This window comes from Bidens hawaiensis, unplaced genomic scaffold (assembly GCF_021521415.1).
Source record: "Bidens hawaiensis isolate Kalapana, Puna unplaced genomic scaffold, B.hawaiensis_p1.1 tig00002265_1, whole genome shotgun sequence".
Taxonomy (NCBI): domain Eukaryota; kingdom Viridiplantae; phylum Streptophyta; class Magnoliopsida; order Asterales; family Asteraceae; genus Bidens; species Bidens hawaiensis.
Window position 1 is genome coordinate 1,875,186 of NW_027491120.1, and position 20,980 is coordinate 1,896,165.

Genomic DNA, 20,980 nt, shown 5'->3' on the forward strand with positions numbered 1-20,980 from the left:
ACAAAACTTTAAAGAATCGATATTGCATACTAATGACTATTGACATCAAACCTGACAACGGGCGTTTCAAAAATATTATGAATGAATGAACCACAAAACTGACAGAAATCAGCATACGTCTCAGTGATTTGACACCCTAAGTATACAGATAAGAGACATTCTTCCAACCTAAATAGCTTTACAAAAACTAAATCTGTTCACTAAAGATAATTAGGAAAAAAGTGTTAGATATTAAAGAATCAATAAATATGTTATGACTGTTGCGTATCATAGATACTAAAAATAGTGTTAAAAAGTTTCAAATATTATAGAGATTAGAGATTTGCAAAAGCAAAACAAAATTGATGATAAATTGATAATACAACACATTAATTGACTTTCTTGCTAGACCCGTATCTTGACTTTCGCGTAAATTGACTTTCACATGTATCATTGCAGATTGTACTTTGACTTTCAGATATCTTTGCACTTTGACTTTTATTTGCAAAATAAATTGCAGCTCTAAAAATAGCACAAACTCACTTGTATAAAACTTTGCTTGCCTAACCAAACATTCATTTCTGACTTAAAACAAAATCTAAAGCTTTGAACCGTAAACACAATCTAATCTGTAACAACTTTTGACCAAATAAAAACAATACACAAAGAAAAAAAAATACATTTTCAACAAAATCAAAAGAACAAATGATTTACAAAAACAAAAAATAACAAAAAATCAAAACGAAAATGTTTCAGATGTCTTTACACTTTGACTTTTATTTGCAAAATAAATTGCAGCTCCAAACAATAGCACAAACTCACCGGTATAAAACTTTGCTTGCCTGACCAAACATTCGTTTATGACTTAAACCAAAATCTAAAGCTTTGACCCGTAATCACAATCTAATCACGTAACAACTTTTGACAAAATAAAAAAATACACAAAGAAAAAGAAAATACATTTTCAACAAAGTCAAAAGAACAAATGATTTACAAAAACAAAAATAACAAAAAATCAAAACGAAAATGTTTCGTGTCAAAAAGTTCATGTTCTGACCAGAACCCATTCTGGTACGTTAACTCACTCGTCTGACACGTCCGTTTGCAACAACATAAAGCCTAAAGAAACACGAACCTCTTGGTAAGAATGAGAAGCTGGTGGAGATAATACATGAATATGCAACATCAAATGATTGCTGAACCTGATAGTGAGATAAGAATATGCCTAAAAATTTATTGTAATGGATTTAAACGGGATGTATCAAGGTTGTAATTTGTAAACGTATTAAACGAATCATAAACGGTTAAACTGGCTGGTGAAACAAACGTTGTTTTTCTGAAATCTTTTGTTAACTGAAACATGTCAAAATTGGTTTTGAGGGTATTTGTGGTATTTTGTTTAAGGGCATCAAGCTACAATAGATCACATTCAGATTGTCAGTTCAGTTTTCAGTTGCATCGAAGGAAAATTTAGGAATTATTAAAGTCAATTTAGCACTAATAACTTCTTAATTTTTTGTGTTACTAGACGGGTGCCCGCGCGATGCAGCAGATGTTTGAACATGTTGATCACGTACAAATATAAGTGTTTATGAGTCGGTTATAACCTTGAAATCGTTTAAATCAGTCATTGGTTTGACTTCTTTTTTCTTTTTCTTTTTTACTTTCGGTTTGTTGGTCGATTTCAAAATTTTCAAAACGTAGTAAACGGTTGGTTCGCGGTTTATATCGGCAACCAGCCATATGAAACCAGAAAAGACTGTAAATTAACCTAATTGCAATATGATTCCTTTTGTAATCTTTGTTGTTATTATTTCACGTCCTAGATCTTCCATTAATATTTACCATTTATGTGGCTAAAATTATCATTTTTTATTTATGATCATCTCAAGTATGTTTTTAGTTAAAACTGACGGTACATTTAAATTATTAATTATTTTAAACTAAATTTATTATTAAAGTTTAAACTGTGAAACCAAACTGGAACCAGGCCGTTAGTAACGATTCGGTTTCAACTTTCAATGGTTGAGTTTGGTTTTGGACGACAAAAAATCGATTGGACTCACAAGTTTAACTTAAAAACCATCAAAACCGACACTGAACACCCCTACATAACATATTAATTTATTTAAAATGAAAAAAAATTACAACAATATCATATCCAAATTAAAGATAATAAAATGATCGTTTTTATGGTGCAATTTGTTTATAAAAATATTAACGTATGAAAAGGTTATAGTCGTTTAAAAATCATGGGTGGGAAGTTAGTTTACAAGTTAAATTAAAAACATAATATTGTTAAAGATGAGGGACCAAACTTGTAAGTTGAATAGATTGTGTTTAAAAGACATGTTTACCCTTACTAACACATGTACCTCATGCTTTAAGTGTTGTAAATTACTTAAAAATGGGTGTTTTAATTTGCCTTTGTTTGGTGTATTATATATAGTAGAGATAATTCTATAACTAAATTACCAGTGATACTTCCAAAAAACCGCGACATGTACTTGTGAAAACCGCGAACCATTGTTATCTTCTAATATTGTCGGCTCCTTTAAATCAACCTGCGAATCGTACTAACCAAGCCCATTAAGCATCTTTACCAGCCTTACCCTCAGGGTCCGGGACACAAGTCTGAAAATAACACGAGTTGAAGAAGACATAATCTGGTTGGTAAATGTGTTAACTTTGTTAATGAAAACGAATATGTATAGTATTAGATATCAAAGGAATAATCATTGATACAAAAGAAATCGAATTTTAGGATCTAATATAATAGTGATTGAACCTGTGAATAGAATTACAAAGATTGATCGATTGAACCCGATTGAAGTTGCGAATCCGATTGAATCTTTTTAGGTGAGACGATTGAATATGTGAATTGGATTAATAGTTACGTGTTTAGGTTATTGCTAGGGTTAGAACTTGGCAATTGGGTGCTGATAAAAATGTAATCTGAAGTTCTGAACTTGATAGCGCGATACTGAGAATTTAATTTGGAATTAAAATACATAAATAAAAATTAAGAATTGTCATGTGTCATTTTAAGAGCATCTGGTTAAATATAAAAGGAGAAAGTTTTGGAAAATACATTGTTTAATTATATCTATACTATATATAATACACCAAACAAGAGCAAATTAAGACATTTGATTTTAAGAGTTGTGAAAACACTAATGCATAAAGTACATGTATAATTAAAGGGAAACTTGTCTTTTAAACACAATTCACCCCACTTACAAGCTTGCCCCCTCATCTTTAACCATATCTTGTTTTTAGTTTAAACTTTAAACCAAATTCTCACCCACGAGTTTTAAACGACAATAAGTTTTTCATACGTTAATATTTTTGTAAAAATATTGCACCATAAAAAAGAGTATTTTATTCTCTTTAATTTTAGTATAATATTATTATATTTTTTTCAATTGAAAAAGTTAATAAGTTACGTAGGGGTGTTCAATGCCGGTTTTGATTATTTTTAAAAGAAAACTAAACCATTGAAAATTGAAACCACTCTGTTATTAACAGTCTGGTTCTGGTTTGGTTTAACAGTTTAAGCTTTGATAATAAAATTTGCTTAAAATGTGTAAGACCCCGTTACCGGTAGCCCTACTTTCGTGTTGGATTTACTCATAAACACAGTTCTAAATATCAGAGTTAATTAAAACATTTACGTGGAATATGAAACTTTCATAAAACATTACATAATTCATAACTTGTCTCAAAACATCCTTTGTCTTTCAACATTAAAGCATTAAAATTAAAACATCATAAGTCTTCAGATGCCAGACTCTTGTTCAGTGCCACGTGTCTCCTCAAGCAAGCTGCCTCAATCTACTCACCTGCGTGCATACTAAAAGTCAGCTACGCTGAGTGAGTTCTAGTTAATCACATAATCATACCATACACATAAAATTATATCTTTTCATTCATACTTTTATACTTTCATACTTTCATACTTTCTTACTTTCATACTTTCTTACTTTCATAATTTCTTACTTTCTTTTGTATTAATTTACTTTCATATCTTACGTTATAAAGAGCATTACGCCCTACATTCCTCGAGTATTATTAGGGCTCGGTACCCTCTTTCCTCGAGTATTATTAGGGCTCGGTACCCTCTTTCCTCGAGTATTATTAGGGCTCGGTACCCTCTTTCCTCGAGTATTATTAGGGCTCGGTACCCTCTTTCCTCGAGTATTAGTAGGGTTCGGTTCCCTAGTTCTCGAATATTAGTAGGGTTCGATTCCCTCTTCGTTACCATACAACCATACATCATACCTCGAGTATTAGTAGGGCCCGGTACCCTTTTCGTAACCATACAACCATACATCATACCTCGAGTATTATTAGGGCTCGGTACCCTTTTCGTAACCATACAACCATATATTATCATTTCTTTCTTCTATTATCTCTATCATGTTCATACACATAAACATACATAACATACTTACCTTATACATAGCGTTACAACCTGACAGTACGTGCAATATCCGAAGATCGTTCACGTACCATCAAGCAATCATTCATACATTTCACATTATCCACATAAGGCATACACTTATCTCTTAGGATAAGTGTATTAACAAACATATTGAGTATGCACACAGCCCCGAAAACGTAACACATAAATGGGGCTAGAAACTCACCTGAACACGGTTACGTTCACCGTTAATCGTAATCCCTTTCTTCCGTTGTGCACGGCTGACTGTATAACAAGTATACGTATCAATTAACTATCACTTCTCATAATGTATTTCTATCTTTATATGACCCACAACGAACGGGGGTCCTGGGGTAGCGCCCCTGGCAGCGGGGTCTAGGGGCGGCAGCCCCTAGCAGGGTCCAAGGGGCAGAGCCCCTGGCTGGGCGAAGTTAATTTATTTCCATTAACTGTCTTAACACATTTTTCATTAGATTTTTAATTTATTTTCTAATCGAACTTGACTTTAGGCGAAGTTAACCCTCGGGCGAACTTAGCTCTAGGCGAAGTTAACCTTAGGCGAACTTAGCTTTAGGCGAAGTTACCAGCTAGGCGAACTTAGCTTTACAGCGAAGTTGCCATCAGGCGAACTTGGCTTCAGGCGAAGTTGTCATCAGGCGAACTTGGCCTCAGGCGAAGTTACCAGTTAGGCGAACTTAACTTTACAGCGAAGTTGCCATCAGGCGAACTTAGCTTGCAGGCGAAGTTCATCAGGCGAACTTAGCTTGCAGGCGAAGTTCATCGCTTTGAAGGCGAAGTTGCCCAGTTGCAGGCGAAGTTGTCCAGATCAGCCGCTGTTCGGTTTCTGACCAGCATTTCGAGCGATTTTAACACCCTTGCTATGGTTCAACATCACCCACTACGCTTCCCGACCATTTTCGGTCGCTTATACACTAAAAAGCTTGGATCTTTAAACTTCAAAGATCAAGAATCATACCTTTTTGAGCTTGTTTGGATCTCGTTTAACTTGTTAACACACTAATCGCTCTCTCTCTCTCTTGGATCTGCCCGGTTCTTCCCTTGGTCCGGCCGGCGAAGTGTGGTGTGTGGTGTGTGTGTTTTTCTTTTTGGAGTATTAGAAAATGAAAGGAATGAAAGATATCTTGGGTTTAGGGGATATTTATATCCCTTAGATCCCATTCTCATTTAACCCATCTCAATTAATCCAAGTCCATGGTCCGCTCCTTACCCGACCTTAATTAATTACGCGAAATCACTAAACATAACTTCCTTTATTCATCATTAAAATTTTAGGATGTTACAAAATGATTATTAATTTAACCGTATTATCAATTCCAACTAAGTCAAAATATGATACTTGAAAGGATAAAGGAAGCAAAAAAACCAACTGAAAGTAAAAAACCCAACCGTGAAACCAAACCGATAACCAGTTTAAACAGTTTCAAGATTTCAAACCGAACCATGGACACTCATAATTGTTACGTGATTAATAGAGTCCGCGTTCAAAGACCCACTGCATCGCGCGAGCACCCGTCTAGTATATATATATATAGGGGATAGTTCAGAAGAGAAGTCGTTTTATTACGAGAAATTAATATGAGCCACTGATTTGTCTAATCAATGGTCTATAATTACCATGGCAAACTTGTAATAAATAAAAAAATTATGGAAGGTTTTGAAAGGAAGAGCACTATTACATTAATCATTTTAAAAATTAGAATGTCAGCTTCTATAATTTTATTAAATTGTTTCCTAATTTTTAGCTAATTCTATCACTCCAAAAGAATCAACTTCACGTTGGGTTTCCAAAACAACAAATATTCTTTAAATTGATATGGTGGAGAAAGGAAAATGTTTTGAAATGGATTATAGAAAAAATCAATCAGTGTAGATATATTATACTTATTATCTTGTTTGGTTTTGTGATTTTCAATTAAAATTTTACATAAAGTGTGTGTTGTGTGTATTTTTCGATGTAGGTTGTATAGAAATTATTTCACTATAAGTAATATTAAAACAAATTTGAACAGTGTAGAAATAATTTCAACTCAGTTAATAACATGTTAGAGAGAAATTATTATTTCATTGTGTATGAATTATTTTAATTTGGAGTGTATAAATTATTTTACTATGCAGGGATTATTACACTGTGTAGGTGAATGATAACAAATTCACCTACAGAAGTAACATGATCATCTACATTAATCAAATATTTATATATAGGAAAATATGAGTTATATGTTAGTAAATATAAGTTATGTGTATGTGAATATTAGCTAAGTGTATGTTAAAAGAAAAATGAACTAACGATTTTTTAGACGAATATGAATTATGTGTAGGTGGATATTAGTAAAAAAAAAAGCTTTATGTTATTAAACTTAATTAAAATAAAAAAATTAAAAGAAAATAAAAAATTGGCTAATTCTATATGGTATGATTATCATTCATTTTGAAGTCAACGTGATTTTTATAATTTCTAATGTAACTATAGTTACCACAATAAGAAAATCAATAGTTTTACTAATATGTCCTAATTAAATAATCATAAATTGAAAGGAAAATGATGTGATTGATCAGAATCATTTCTCATATTTCTCATAATAACTTGACTTCTCTTCTGAACTTAACCAAATATATACATTAAAAATTTTGATAACCATGATTAATAGAGCTTGTTCAAAGTTTTATTCATCCTCAAATTTACTAAAGGTACTTAATCTCTTGTCATCTCTTAAAAACATTAAAATTCAAATATAAGCCAAATAGAATAATATTGAATAAAAGTTGGCTCAAAAGTATATAAAACATAAAAGTGAAAAAAATATTTATATAATAATATGTATATTTTAGACCACATCAAATATCCATGCAATTAAAAATTTTTCGTCCCCGAAAAAGTAATCTGCAATGAAATAAGAATTCAAGATCGATCTTTAAAACACATTAACTTTAAGCATAGATAAACGCAAAAACCGCGATTGCCGGTATTTTTGGCCAAATAAACCCAGCAACCGCCACATCAGGGCCCCAATTGCATTTAGAATTATGTTTAAGTTTATTAATAAGATTATGGGTCTCACACTCCAGAAGCCAACTAGACCTACCCCATCTCAAGCAATTCAAACTAGGGTCAAATAAATTGGTTAACCTATCACCGTAAGACAACAACTCTTTAGTGGAAAGAACTAATGTTAATTTAGGTGGAATTTGATGGATGAATGGTCATGTGAAAGTCGTACGAGCATGTCCTAAGTATTATTGGACTTTGTCATATATATTCCCTAAGACAACTATTTATTGACTAAACCTCAAGACCCTAGTGTACCCTCAGAGTCACCATCCCCAAGGTAACACGTAATCTCTCAGCTTTCCTAGTTTGTGGAACTTTTGCCTTTTTTCTATTTTTTGAGAATGTTTTTTTGGCATTTACAATGCTTAAATTTCTCTCTCTTTTGCTTTTCAGACCAACTTCTTGGAATACACTTTCAAAATATATTTTTTTCTTTTATCTATTTTTTTTGCACACCTTAATAATAAAAACCAATGAATAAAGCTTGTATAAAAAATAGACTTTGTGGGGGCATCAACACTCTTTATTTACTTTCGTAAAATGGAGTGGTGTGCCATTTTTAAAACCAAACCCTAGGTTATAAACCCGTGTATTACACGGGTTTGAAAATCAAATAACATCATTATCTTATTATATGATTCCGGTTCTTCAAATTACAATAATCATGTACAAAAAACACATCATAACTCTTGAAAAGTCACAAGAGCTGAAAAGTGTAAAAAAAAAAAACTGTTCCTAATTATATTTTTGTGTTAGTTTCAACATATATTGCTACTGAACTAATAGTTGCAAGAGTTTCTATCAGTAAAAAAAAGTTACCAAAGGTTTCAAATTGAGGATTTAATGATATTAAATTATTAACCCATTCGTAACCAACAAAAAATAAACTTGTGAGGCTTACTTCATGCCTTTTTTTTCTAATTCATGCCTTAGGTTATAAATTAGAAGGAAGAGCAACTATATATTTAGTAATATCGGCAAAGAAAATGTAACGGTAACAAAGTTATAGGCATTTTATCACAATTTTCCGGTTTCAAACATGCCATCTTATTAACACATTTTACTCAATTCCAACAACATACAAGAAACTAAACAGTTATAGTGAAATTTATATTTGTGTGTAAATGTAAAAAAAAGTGTAAAGAAAACATGCTCAGAACCAAAAGTAATATTTTCTTAAAATAACCAGTTCTAACCCTAACTTGTACCGACCAAACCGGTTCTTATGCGTTGCGCCGACTGATACGACCCATCCTTTTGCCGTTATAAGAGAACACAAGTAACAAATTTGACCGATTTACCTAAAGGGTCGAATATAAGTTGAACTTGCCCGAAATGATCCAAGTCATACTAAAAATGGCCATGTTTCAATGAAACTTGTTATCACCCATTACGTAAATCAGAGTAAAAAAATTGTTGCAAAGATTGTATTCACAACAAATAATTATCTCACTGAAAACCAAACTATCATTCCTCCCATATATCAAACAATTTTGAGATTATTGTATAGAATATAGAACATAAACAAATGAGTTTCAAAAATTCTACATACGTTCTTTTATTTCTAACTTTTTTAATTGTATTTACTATTATAAAAATATAGATAAATTATTAATATGAAATATTTAAATATTTATTAATTTTTTTACTTATATAGTTATGATTTTTTTACTTTATTTACTACTATAAATTTATAGTTAAATCATTAATATGAAATGTTTAAAATGTTCATTAATTGTTTTGATTAGATAATTATGATTTTCAAAATTGAACACATTAATTATGCCACTTGGCAAAATAATGGGAAAATTAGGTGTCATGTGGCACAAAAATGTTTTTGTTTATTATAATAGTAGATATGCACAAATCATGTATCAAATATTTCTAATCCATATGATAATACGAAATGGCTTTGTAACACTTGAATTTTATTTCCAGGGAATGGTTTGTATCACCACATCTTCAATACTACCACAACTTCGACCACCGTCCAGCCCCACCAAAGAAAACTGCATAGAAGCTTCATCATCACAATTATGGATCCTATACCTTTGCCTCCTCCTCACCTCCCTTGGGTCTGGCGCAATATGCCCTAATGTGGTCACGTTTGCAGCCGATCAGTTTGGCATGTCCACGGGGAAATCAAACCCTAGTTTTAATTTATATTCTTGTTTTATATTTCAGAAAAAGACAAAAAAAAAGTTCGTTAAAGCCCATGTTCACCTGAACCACAACATGTTTGTTGACATAATTACCCTTGCCATAAGTAGTTAGTGTATTTTACTCTGTTATGTATTTAGTTTGAGTTAGTTAGCAGGTGTAACGATTCCGACGAAACCAGGTATACCCTAACCGGTAGACTGTAGTTACGTCATATTTAATGTCGGGTATATGAATTACCATAGTAATCATACGAGAATACATGGTTCATTGTATTGATTGTACGTGAATACATAATTCACCGTATTGAATATGCGATCAATCGATCGATAGTTATTGAAACCCGAATGAATCGAGGGTTCAATTATAGACGAGATATATGATATTTAGTGATGTTACGAAGTATTAAAGCTTCGGGATAAGTGAATTAAAGCGCAGAAAAAGGATTTCGATTTAATGGTACGTCGGTACGTTAAACGAAACCTTTATTACCAAACCGAGCAAGAGACGATCGATCAAGCCGAAAAAGATGCACAATTATTAATACTATGATGTTTTAAGTTAATAAATGTCATGGTTTAAGTTTTTAAATCGGTTTTATATATATTTCATTTTTAAGCCGAAAAAACGACCGTTTTAGCCTCGTTTTAAGCCGAATTAAACGTTTAACCGAAAAACGAACTGAACCAGATTATCCAAAACATTATCCGGATATCCGATATCCAAATGAGTGGCCAAGAATGAAGAGGTGGGTCCCACCCCACCCCCTCCCTACTTCCGGTCGCAACCCCCTCACCCCATTTCATTTTGTTTTTCCTTTTTACAAGCAATTCCATGTTCTCCCTTTCCTCTCCACAAGATCATGATCCAAAACCGAGCTTTTGTAGCAAGAAAACAAGGTAAAGAATCGAGTTAATCACGTTTCCATCTTCGTTTCTTGAGTTTATTTGCAAGAAAATGAGGTTTCAAAGATGAAAACCGATTCTTGCATGATCAAGTGATGTATACGGGTTATACAAGGGATCTTGGTCCAAGAAAGGAGTTAAACGAATCAAAAACGAATTTTTACGGTTAAATCTTTGTTTTAGTATCATAACCGTAACCATGAAAGAAATGGCTTGATCGTGAGTGTAACTTGCTTAGTATTGTGGTATGTTGTTTGTAGGCTCTGTATTTAGTGGTAGATAAGGCGGAAAGATGAACGAAAGGTATATTCGGTTATGTTCGGTTTTGGGAAATTTGGACAGATTGTTGATGCTTTAGAGTTAGGTCATGAAATTTTACAGAAAATATGAGTTCTGTGAATTTTTGGTAATTTTTGGATAAAGGATGAATATTTGGTGAATTTAATGCTCGGTTTTGGCTAAAAATGGTGAAAAATAGTTAAATATTATGAAAAATTCTGCAAAATTACAGATAAGCTTTTTATATCATGTATAAGTCACACACAAAATTTGAGGTCAGTTGGAGAAGTCTAAGTAGGCTTTTCGGTTAAACGAGTTCTAGGGTTTTCTAGCTCGGTTTTAGTGAAAATGACATGTAAAAGAAGATTTTGGTTCTGGAAATATTACAGGGGACTATGTGGATAGCAGGGGACATCCAGGAAAAATTTGGGATTTTTCTAAGATCGTTTGGTATTTACGACATATTTAGTGTTTAAAAGGTGTTAAAAATAGATAAATAAATTTTAAATATAAGAATTAATTCTGGAAATATTTTTATAAAATTCCCCACTGTTAAAAAGTGATTTGTGCAAAATTTCAAGATCCGAGAGTAAACGGATAATTATTTGTGCTAATTATCAAACTTTTAAAGTTAAAACGCGTAAACCGGTGAAGTTCGCTTAAGCGAGCTGACTGGTGTATAAAAACCCTAAAAATGAGCTATTTTCATATAAATGAGTTAGACAAGTAAAAATAAATCATCCGAAAATAATTCGGATGATTTGAGTAATTTTAACCTATTTTAACAGTTTCCGGTACGCTAAAGACGGAAACGGGTCCCGCGGCCAAACGGGGCGTCTAAATCGAGCTCAAATTTCACAACCTTACTTAAATTATCAGTCAACGACTATTTTCGGGTCGTGTGTGACCAAACTCATTTTTGAAACATAAAAACGAATAACCGTGCTAGGCACGCAAAACGAGAAAAAACGACTAATAGTAATTGTGACCATGGAACTCTAAACGACATCACAATCTGAGTCCGGAGAAGTGTTTCTGGGTTAACCTTGCCCCCAGAACGGGTACAGTGCCGGGTTAACAGTGTCCCCAGATGTACCAGTTGATACGGTTAAAAGATTATATAAACAATAAGTGTATAATAACGATCTTAGGGATCATATTATAGATTGGACGCGTTAATTGATAATAATTGTTGTTACCTGCTTGCATGTGCTAAGGTGAGTTTCACGAGCCCCTTTTTACTGAACTGTTTTAAATATTTTCCCTGGGCGGGAAGCATGTTTCTATCAAAATGTTTAAGTACATACTGAACGCATGGATTTGCGTGGATTTTACTGAACGCATGGATTTGCGTGGATTTTACTGAACGCATGGATTTGCGTGAATTTATATATATTGTTTATTGTACGGGAATCGTACGGAAATGTACTAAGATGGTAATTGTCTGAGTTGTTAATATTGTAAGGTCCCGCAACAGTGTTTCTGGGTTAACAGTGTCCCTAGAGGATATTAAATGGGTTTCTGGGTTAACAGTGTCCCCAGAGGATATTAAATGTGTTTCTGGGTTAACAATGTCCCCAGAGGTTATTAAATGGGTTTCTGGGTTAACAGTGTCCCCAGAGGGTATTAAATGTGTTTCTGGGTTAACAGTGTCCCCAGAGGATATTAAATGTGTTTCTGGGTTAACAGTGTCCCCAGAGGTTATTAAATGTGTTTCTGGGTTAACAGTGTCCCCAGGGGTTATGGGATGTGTCTCTGGGTTAACAGAGGTTGCACTTGGGGGCTCAGCATAATTACATCGCTAATATATGATTATTATAATGATTTGTCATCGTTTACTTAACTTAGTGAAACTCACCAACTATTCGTAGTTGACCCGTTTTCTCACATGCTTTTCAGGTACAATTAAGATGAACTGATTGCTTACGTGCTAAGTGTTTGATGTGTGTAAGATTTGCGTGCGGGATGTTAGGATACATTATGACAGATAGAATTATGTATCGTATGGTATGATGTGTGTATCACCTAGACGGTAATGAAATACGAGATAATGTAATTTTGAAGTATATTAATGCATTCAGTTTTCTTTATAAACAATGTGGTTGATATCAGAGGTGTCTGTCGCATCCCGTTTACGTTTCCGCTGCGGTTGCGGGGTGTTACAGCAGGTTAGTTAATTTTTCTTTGTATATAATACTTTGTAATTGGCTGAGTTAGATAATAAAAAAATGAATCATTTTTCACATCTCTTTTCTCTCAAAAACAAGATGGTATTAGAGCAATCTTAAGCTCCGATCATCATTTTCTGTTCATTTTTTTTTTGTCTCAATCATCAGAATCATTTGTTTCCTTTAGATTCCTTTCAGTTTGTTCATCTTTTCTCTTAATTCTTCCATAATCTTCAATCATTTTTCAATCCGCCATGTCTGATTCAAGTTCAAACGTCAATAATACATCTTTTGATTCTTCAAATCCATTGTATTTGCATCCATCCGATCACCCTGGTTTGATTCTCGTATCCAAATCGTTTGATGGATATGGTTTTCGAGTGTGGAAGCGTGCGATAACAATTGCCCTATCGGCGAAGAACAAATTAGGGTTTATTAACGGAACGATTTCCAAACCTGCAGATTCGTCTCTTGCTTTATGGCAACGATGCAAAGATATGGTGATTTTTTGGATTCTCAACACATTATTCAGAGAAATTAGTGAAAGTGTCTTGTACACAGAAACTGCACAACGACTTTGGAATTAACTAAATGATAGGTATGGTCAAGCTAATGGTGCAAAATTGTATCAGTTTCAGAAAAATTTATGTCAAATTTCTCAAGGTACAAACGATATTGCTACCTATTTCACTAAAATCAAGTCCAATTGGGATGAGTTAAATGCTTTGACCTTAATTTCTCAATGTTCATGTGGAACATCTCATCTTCTTGCTAAACGAGAAGAGGATCAAAGATTAGTTCAATTTCTTATGGGACTTAACCCTAGTTATGATAATGTGAGGGGAAACATTCTTATGATGGAACCAATTCCCTCAATTAATCAAGCATATGCTCTTCTCATTCAAGATGAGAATCAAAGGGAGATCCATTCCACTAATCCTTTTGATTCTGAGTCTGTTGCGATGAATGTTGCAAGTCAAGCTTCAAATGGCAGATTTGATAACAAGAAGTATCTTACATGTTCACATTGCAAAAAGAGTGGCCACCATTGTTAACAAATGCTATCATCTTGTTGGATTTCCTAAAGATTTCAATATTCACGAAGGTTAAGAGGTTTGTTGGAAATGTTGTTGTTGATGAGGATAACATTGATCAGGCTATTAACTCAAATATTTCACAATCAAATACTGGTATATCTCAAGAACAATACAATGGCTTGATGAATCTCTTGTAGAAGGTCTGTTTGGACAAAGGGACCAGCGAAAATAATCCATTCAATTCCACAAACATCAGTCATGCTAACTTTTCAGGTATTATGGCTTGTTCATGTACATCTTTAATCACAAATTAGATTATTGTTACCGGTGCTAGTGATCATATGTGTTATGATGACAATCTTTTGTCCAATGTTCAAATTCTTTCAAATCCAATATTCATTGGACTTCCTAATGGACAAGCCATCTCTGTCCATAAATTTGGTTCAGTTCATATCAATCCCAATCTTACACTTCTTCATGTCCTTCATGTTCCTCAATTTAAACACAATCTTCTCTCTGTTCCTAGATTGTGCAATGATTCTATTGGAATTATTTAGTATACTGAAAAATCATGTATATTGCAGGCCCCTTCCATGAAGAAGCCTCTTGGTAATTTGCTTCAGGGGTTGTATCTGTTGAAAGCAACCATGGCTTCATTTCTGTCTACATCGAATAATTCTTTTTTTCTTTACTAAATCATCTTGTAACACTGTTGTTAATAACAAGATTTGGCACCATATACTTGGGCATTTACCATTGTACAAATTGAAGCAATTAAATCTTTGTTCTCATTCACATATGGATCCAATTACACCTTGTGATATTTGCTCAAAAGGAAGGCAACATCGCCTTCCTTTTCCTATTAGTAACAGATCTACTACTCATGTTTTTGAGCTTATTCATATTGACATATGGGGACCATATTGCACATCTACGTATAATGGTTTCAACTATTTTTTTATGACAATTGTGGATGATTTTAGTCATACCACTTGGACCCATCTTTTATCTACCAAAAGTAATGCTTTTATTTTCCTTCAAGGGTTCATAGAAATGGTTAATACTCAATTCAATACCAAAGTTAAATGCATACGATCCGATATGCTTTTGAATTGGATTCTGGTACAAAACAAGATGAATATATTTAAGTAAAGGCATAATTCACCAAACAAGTTGTGTTGGTGTTCCTCAACAAAACGGAATTGTTGAGAGGAAACATAAACACTTACTAGAAACAGCCCATGCTTTGCTATTTCAATCCAATCTTCCACTCAATTTTTGGGGAGATTGTATTCTCACAACTAGTCGTCTTATTAATTTGTTTCCCACTGAACTTTTAGATGGGAAAACTCCTTATGAGGCATTAACCGGTAAACAACCATCTTATAAGCATTTGAAATGTTTTTCTTGTTTATGTTATACTTCCACACTTAAACAAGGAAGAAACAAGTTTCAACCCCGTGGTATCTCATGTCTTTTTATCGATTATCCCATTGGCAAAAAGGGATACAAACTTTATAATCTTCATACTTGTTCTGTTTTTGTCTCAAGAGATATGATTTTTTTTAAACTCACTTTCCATCTCTTAAACATATTGATCCATCTTACATATTTCCTCCTATTGATCATTTGTTTGATGATCTTTCCTCTCCTCTCTCTTCTGATCTTTCTTCATCTTCCACATCTTCTCTTATTTCTCATTCTCATAATCCAACTTCTACCAATACTTTTCATTCTATTTCTTCTTCTGATCAACTTATTCCTCATTTTCATCCTCATGTTCGACGATCCTCAAGATCTACTCATCCTCCATCGTATTTGGAAGATTATGTGTGCAATCATATATCCACTGCTTCTACTGATTCTCAAAATCAGCCTTCCTCTTGCTCTCATACGCTTACTAATTTCTGTTTCTCCACTATTTATATCCCTTTTCATGAAGTGCCATTACAAAGTCAACAACTTGTTCATGCACTTGATACGATTCATGAACCAAGTTCTTACACAGAAGCTTCCAAACATCTTTCTTGGCAGGAAGCAATGCTTAAAGAATTTCAGGCTTTAGAAGGTAATCGTACTTGGCATATAGTTGATCTTCCTCATGGTAAGAAACCTATTAAATGTAAATGGGTTAACAAAGTGAAATATCATGCTGATGGAACAGTAGAATGATGTAAAGCTCGATTTCTAGTTCGTGGTGATACTCAAAAAGTCGGCATTGACTATACAAAAACTTTTTCCCATGTTATTAAAATGATTACAATCCATAGTCTTATTGCAGTTGCAACAAAAATGAAATGGCAACTTTGTCAATTGGATGTGAATCATGCGTTTCCCCATGGGGATCTTGATGAAGAAATCTATATGCAACCTCCCCCGGGTATGAATATTTCCTCTTCTCAATTCCCCCGTCTTAAAAAGTCACTTTATGGTCTCAAACAAGCATCTCACCAATGGTATGCCAAGTTATCTGATGCCCTTAAATCAAGAGGTTATGTTCAGTCTTCCAACGATTATTCTCTATTTTTCAAAACTATGGGAAAATCGGTGGTGTATGTGGCTGCTTACGTTGACGATATCTTGCTTATTGGTTAAGATTCTGAAGAGATTAGTAATTTGAAGTCTTTTCTTGATTCAACATTTAAAATCAAGGATTTGGGACTTATCAATTATTTTCTTGGTATTGAGGTGTTACAATATTCACATGGTCTTAGTATGACTCAAAGAAAATTTGCAAAAGATATGATATCTGAATTTCTCCCTGTCACTGCTACTTCAGTTTCTTGTCCATTGCCTCTAAATTTACAGCTTAAAACTATTGATGGGATGCCCTTTTATGATCCTCTGAAGTACAGACGTCTTGTGGGAAAACTGAATTATCTAACTCATACAAGACCTGATTTATCTTTTGCAGTCCAGTTTCTAAGACAATTTATGCAAGATCCTCGTTTGCCACACTGGGATGCTGCTTTACACACTTTGGCTTATGTCCATGGTACATATTCTCAAGGGTTATTTTTTAATGATACTGCCAAGTTTGATCTCACAGCTTTTCGTGATTCTGACTGGGCTTCTTGTCCAAATACTCAACGATCTGTTAGTGGCTATTACATATCTCTAGGTTGTAGTCCAATCTCTTGAAAATCCAAGAAACAAACTACCATCTCCCTTAGTTCTGCAAAAGCAGAGTACAGGTCTCTTCGAAGAGTTACAGCTGAATTAACATGGCTCACACGCTTGCTACATGATTTTCAAGTCCCACAAGTTTCACCTATACCTGTAAAGTGTGATAGCCAAGCAGCGATTCGTATCACCAAAAACCCGGTATCTCATGAGCGTACTAAGCATATCGAACTTGATTGTCATTTTGTTCGTGAGAAACTACAAGATGGACTGATTTCGTTAATGCATACTCCTTCAACCGATCAGCTTGTTGACATATTAACAAAGAGTCTTTCTCGCCCAAACATCATCATATACTTTCCAAGTTGGGTGTTTTACAACCTCCAGCTTGAGAAGGAGGGGGGGGGGGGGGGGGGTGTTGACAAAATTACCCTTGCCATAAGTAGTTAGTGTATTTTAATCTGTTATGTATTTAGTTTGAGTTAGTTAGCAGGTTAGTTAATTTTTTTGTATATAATATTTTGTAATTGTCTGAGTTAGGTAATAAAAAAATGAATCATTTTTCACATCTCTTTTCTCTAAAAAAACAAGACAGGTGGTTTTAATAGGGACTTCAACGGATGTCGATCAACATTCAGTGAGCATTGCATGACAAAATATTACAGAATGAATCTTGAATGAGACTTCAACGACAACACAAAGTCTAATACCTATAACTTTAGACAACTAGATAATCTTATTAAATAAAACAAACACTTATCTTAGCCCATACTTGATACACACAAACCAATAAACTAAACTTAACTCTCGAATTCTTCTTTGTATCGACTCACCTAAATTATCTCCTTCTTTACAGTCGGCCAATCTATCTTTATCTCCAGGACCTTTTTTCATTTGAACCAAATTTTCAAAAGACTAAGAGAGATGAATATATATATGTGGCAAAAGAAAGGCAATTCTTTAACAAGAGCGCTTTAATAATTTCTTTTCAAAAGGAATACGTTTTGAATATTTCCTTTTAAAATCAATTTCTTTTATACAAAACTACTAGTAAACAGATATTGTACCATGATCTTCTCTTAAATAGATTTACTTAAGTTGAAAATTGCATAAAAACTAGTGTTTTTATCCCGCGCGTTGCGCCGGGCAGGTCGGTAAAACCCGGACGATGGTAAAACTCAAGCGTTGAGATAGTAAGTTGAAGAGAATTTGGTCAGTTTTGGTTACTTGTGTTATTATACCGGAACTAAAACAAAAAATTATAAAATTGAGGTGGGCAACGGTGTGGAGTGGTCGGTAAAACCCGAAGTCTAAGCAAATTTGGTTGGTTTTTGTCACGTTCGTTTTACAGTACCATAACTAAAAAAATCGGCACTCAGTTGGTTTTGTTACGTTTGTTACGGTACTGGAACTAAAACAAAACGTAGTCTATGCAAATTCTGTCGGTTTATTTCACATTCGTTACAATACCAGAACAAAATCAAAACAACAATCGACATTTCATTTTTGTTTAGTAACGAACCAAAACTTAAAAAAACACCCATCTAAGTGGCCGCATGGGATTGGTGCCCCATGGACCATCAAGAGTCGGCGACACTAAACCTTTAAATTATTATTATATGTAATAATATGATATCAAAATTCTTCTTTTTTTCATAACATGACCTTAATAGTGGATCACAGATATAAATATAATTTATTTTCCAAATTAATAAGAAAAGGCCATGTACATCTGTAGAAAATGAAAGCAAACAGAATAGTACTTTACAACTTTTGTTGTGATTAAACTAAGTAAAAGTTTGGTTGCTGCGTGTGGACCGATTTTCACCCTTTCAAATTCTTCAAGAATTGCCATCCTGTAAAAGAGATAATTTTAGTTTTCTTATAAGCCAACCTCTCTTTGTATATATATATATACTTGACTTATTGGATTTTAATAATCAAACTTTTGTACATTGGTCTTTATTAAACTTAACTTACTTACAAAATGTTTGAGGCTCAAAAACAAATTGTGTAATTTAAGCCGTTAAAAGAACATGTTATATTCTCTTAAATCAAATCTTCTAATTAATTTATATGCTATCATTCAAAATTAGGGGATAAGAAAAACCTTTTGTGCAACGTAATAAAATCCTATAGAAACGTTACAAAGTATGCCTTGCGTTTCTCTTTTATTTGTTCGAACACATCTAGCGTACTTCCTTCTAGCATCTTATATACTTTAAAATGAAATTCAGAATCATGTTTATTCTCATTCTAGTGTGCCTGAAAGGGTCTAGAACCACATATATTTACATTTCCATTGTCCAATATATCCAAGTAATGGTTAATTAGCATTTATAAATTATATATATATATACCACAACTCTCACCTCTCTCTCTCTCAACATCTTCTTTCTGCAAAGTGAAGCCAATAGCAAAAGAGTTGATGGGTGCCCTTGATTACCTCTCCAACTTTTGTGTAGTCACAAGCACCAGAAGCAGAAGAAAACCAATGCAGACAGTTGAAATCAAAGTCAAAATGGATTGTGATGGATGTGAAAGAAGAGTCAAGAATTCAGTTAAGCACATGAAAGGTACGTACACATATACACATACTCATCTTTTCTCCATCTAATCTAACAATATTAATTAATTTGTATATATTTGGTTTGGTGTGTTCATAAGGTGTAAAGACAGTGGAGGTTAACCGAAAGCAAAGTCGGGTAACAGTTAGTGGTTATGTGGATCCAAACCAGGTGTTAAAAAGGGTAAAGAGCACAGGCAAAAGAGCTGAATTCTGGCCATACATACCTTATAATTTGGTCAGTTATCCTTACGTGAATCAAGCGTATGACAAAAGGGCTCCTGCCGGTTATGTCAAGAACGTTGTTCAGGCAGTCTCAGCCCCGAATGCGACTGATGAGCGGATGACGTACCTCTTTAGTGACGATAACCCTAATGCATGTTCAATCATGTGACATACTATATATTTAGAAGCTTATGCTATCTCTTTGCTTGATTAATTGTTTGCTCTTTTGTTTTGACTTGTACGTGAGTACTATGATGTGAAAAATTATACTTTTAGATACAATTTGTCACGTCTAGTAATGAAGAAAAATTATTTTTTCTGGCGAGGCTCGTGTAACTGAATATGATGGATATTTGGTAATTTATTGTATTTGTATGTTACTATCATTAGGTAGGGGTGAGCGATTCACGGTTCGGAACCGCTAGAACCGAACCGTATTATTATATTTTAGGCTCGGTTTCGGTTCTTAAATTTGGGTGAAAACGGTTCCCGGTTCGGTTTCGGTTAGAACCAACGGTTCCAGTAATTGAACCGCTAGAACCGGGTTAGGTTTAAACTTTGGAGATTATATTTAAAATCATATATATTTAGTAGGCTTTCCAACTTCCATGTACTGACGACCATCCACGTTCTCACTTTTCGTGGTTATATATAATCTCTTAACGATAATCATCTTCCACTGCCCTAAATCTGTTTTAAGATATAATTGTTTTTTGTAATATTTTGAGTAATTCTAATCTATTCTCAATCCCCTCTATTAAAACTAATGTTGTAAAAGTAGGTCTGCAAGCCCGAGTACTCTCCGAGTACTCGCTACAAGGTATGGTGCCGAGGGGAGTTTCTTTAACTCCGCCTAGTTACAAAAAATTGGTCAAAGGTGGTCAACATTAGCCTGAATCATATCTAGTCGGTTAACTTGGGTCTATTTTGACTTAAAAAATACAATATAATTCGTATTTATATAATATTAAAGAACGAATATCATATTTTTAATTAATGATTAACATTTTTTAGAATAATTTAG

At 33.6% G+C, this 20,980-nt stretch overlaps 1 protein-coding gene and 1 pseudogene across 1 annotated transcript; both read left to right on the top strand.

Annotated features, from left to right (window-relative positions):
* The first annotated feature begins 16,757 nt into the window (after nucleotides 1-16,757).
* On the top strand, nucleotides 16,758-17,183 carry LOC143613180 (putative mitochondrial protein AtMg00240 pseudogene; annotated as a pseudogene).
* A 2,349-nt stretch (nucleotides 17,184-19,532) lies between these two features.
* LOC143613324 (heavy metal-associated isoprenylated plant protein 21-like) lies at nucleotides 19,533-20,203 on the top strand. Its single transcript, XM_077087063.1, has 2 exons — nucleotides 19,533-19,741; nucleotides 19,833-20,203. The coding sequence occupies exons 1-2, from the start codon at nucleotides 19,594-19,596 to the stop codon at nucleotides 20,123-20,125; spliced, it is 441 nt and encodes a 146-aa protein (XP_076943178.1). The 5' UTR covers nucleotides 19,533-19,593; the 3' UTR covers nucleotides 20,126-20,203.
* The last annotated feature ends 777 nt before the right edge of the window (nucleotides 20,204-20,980 follow it).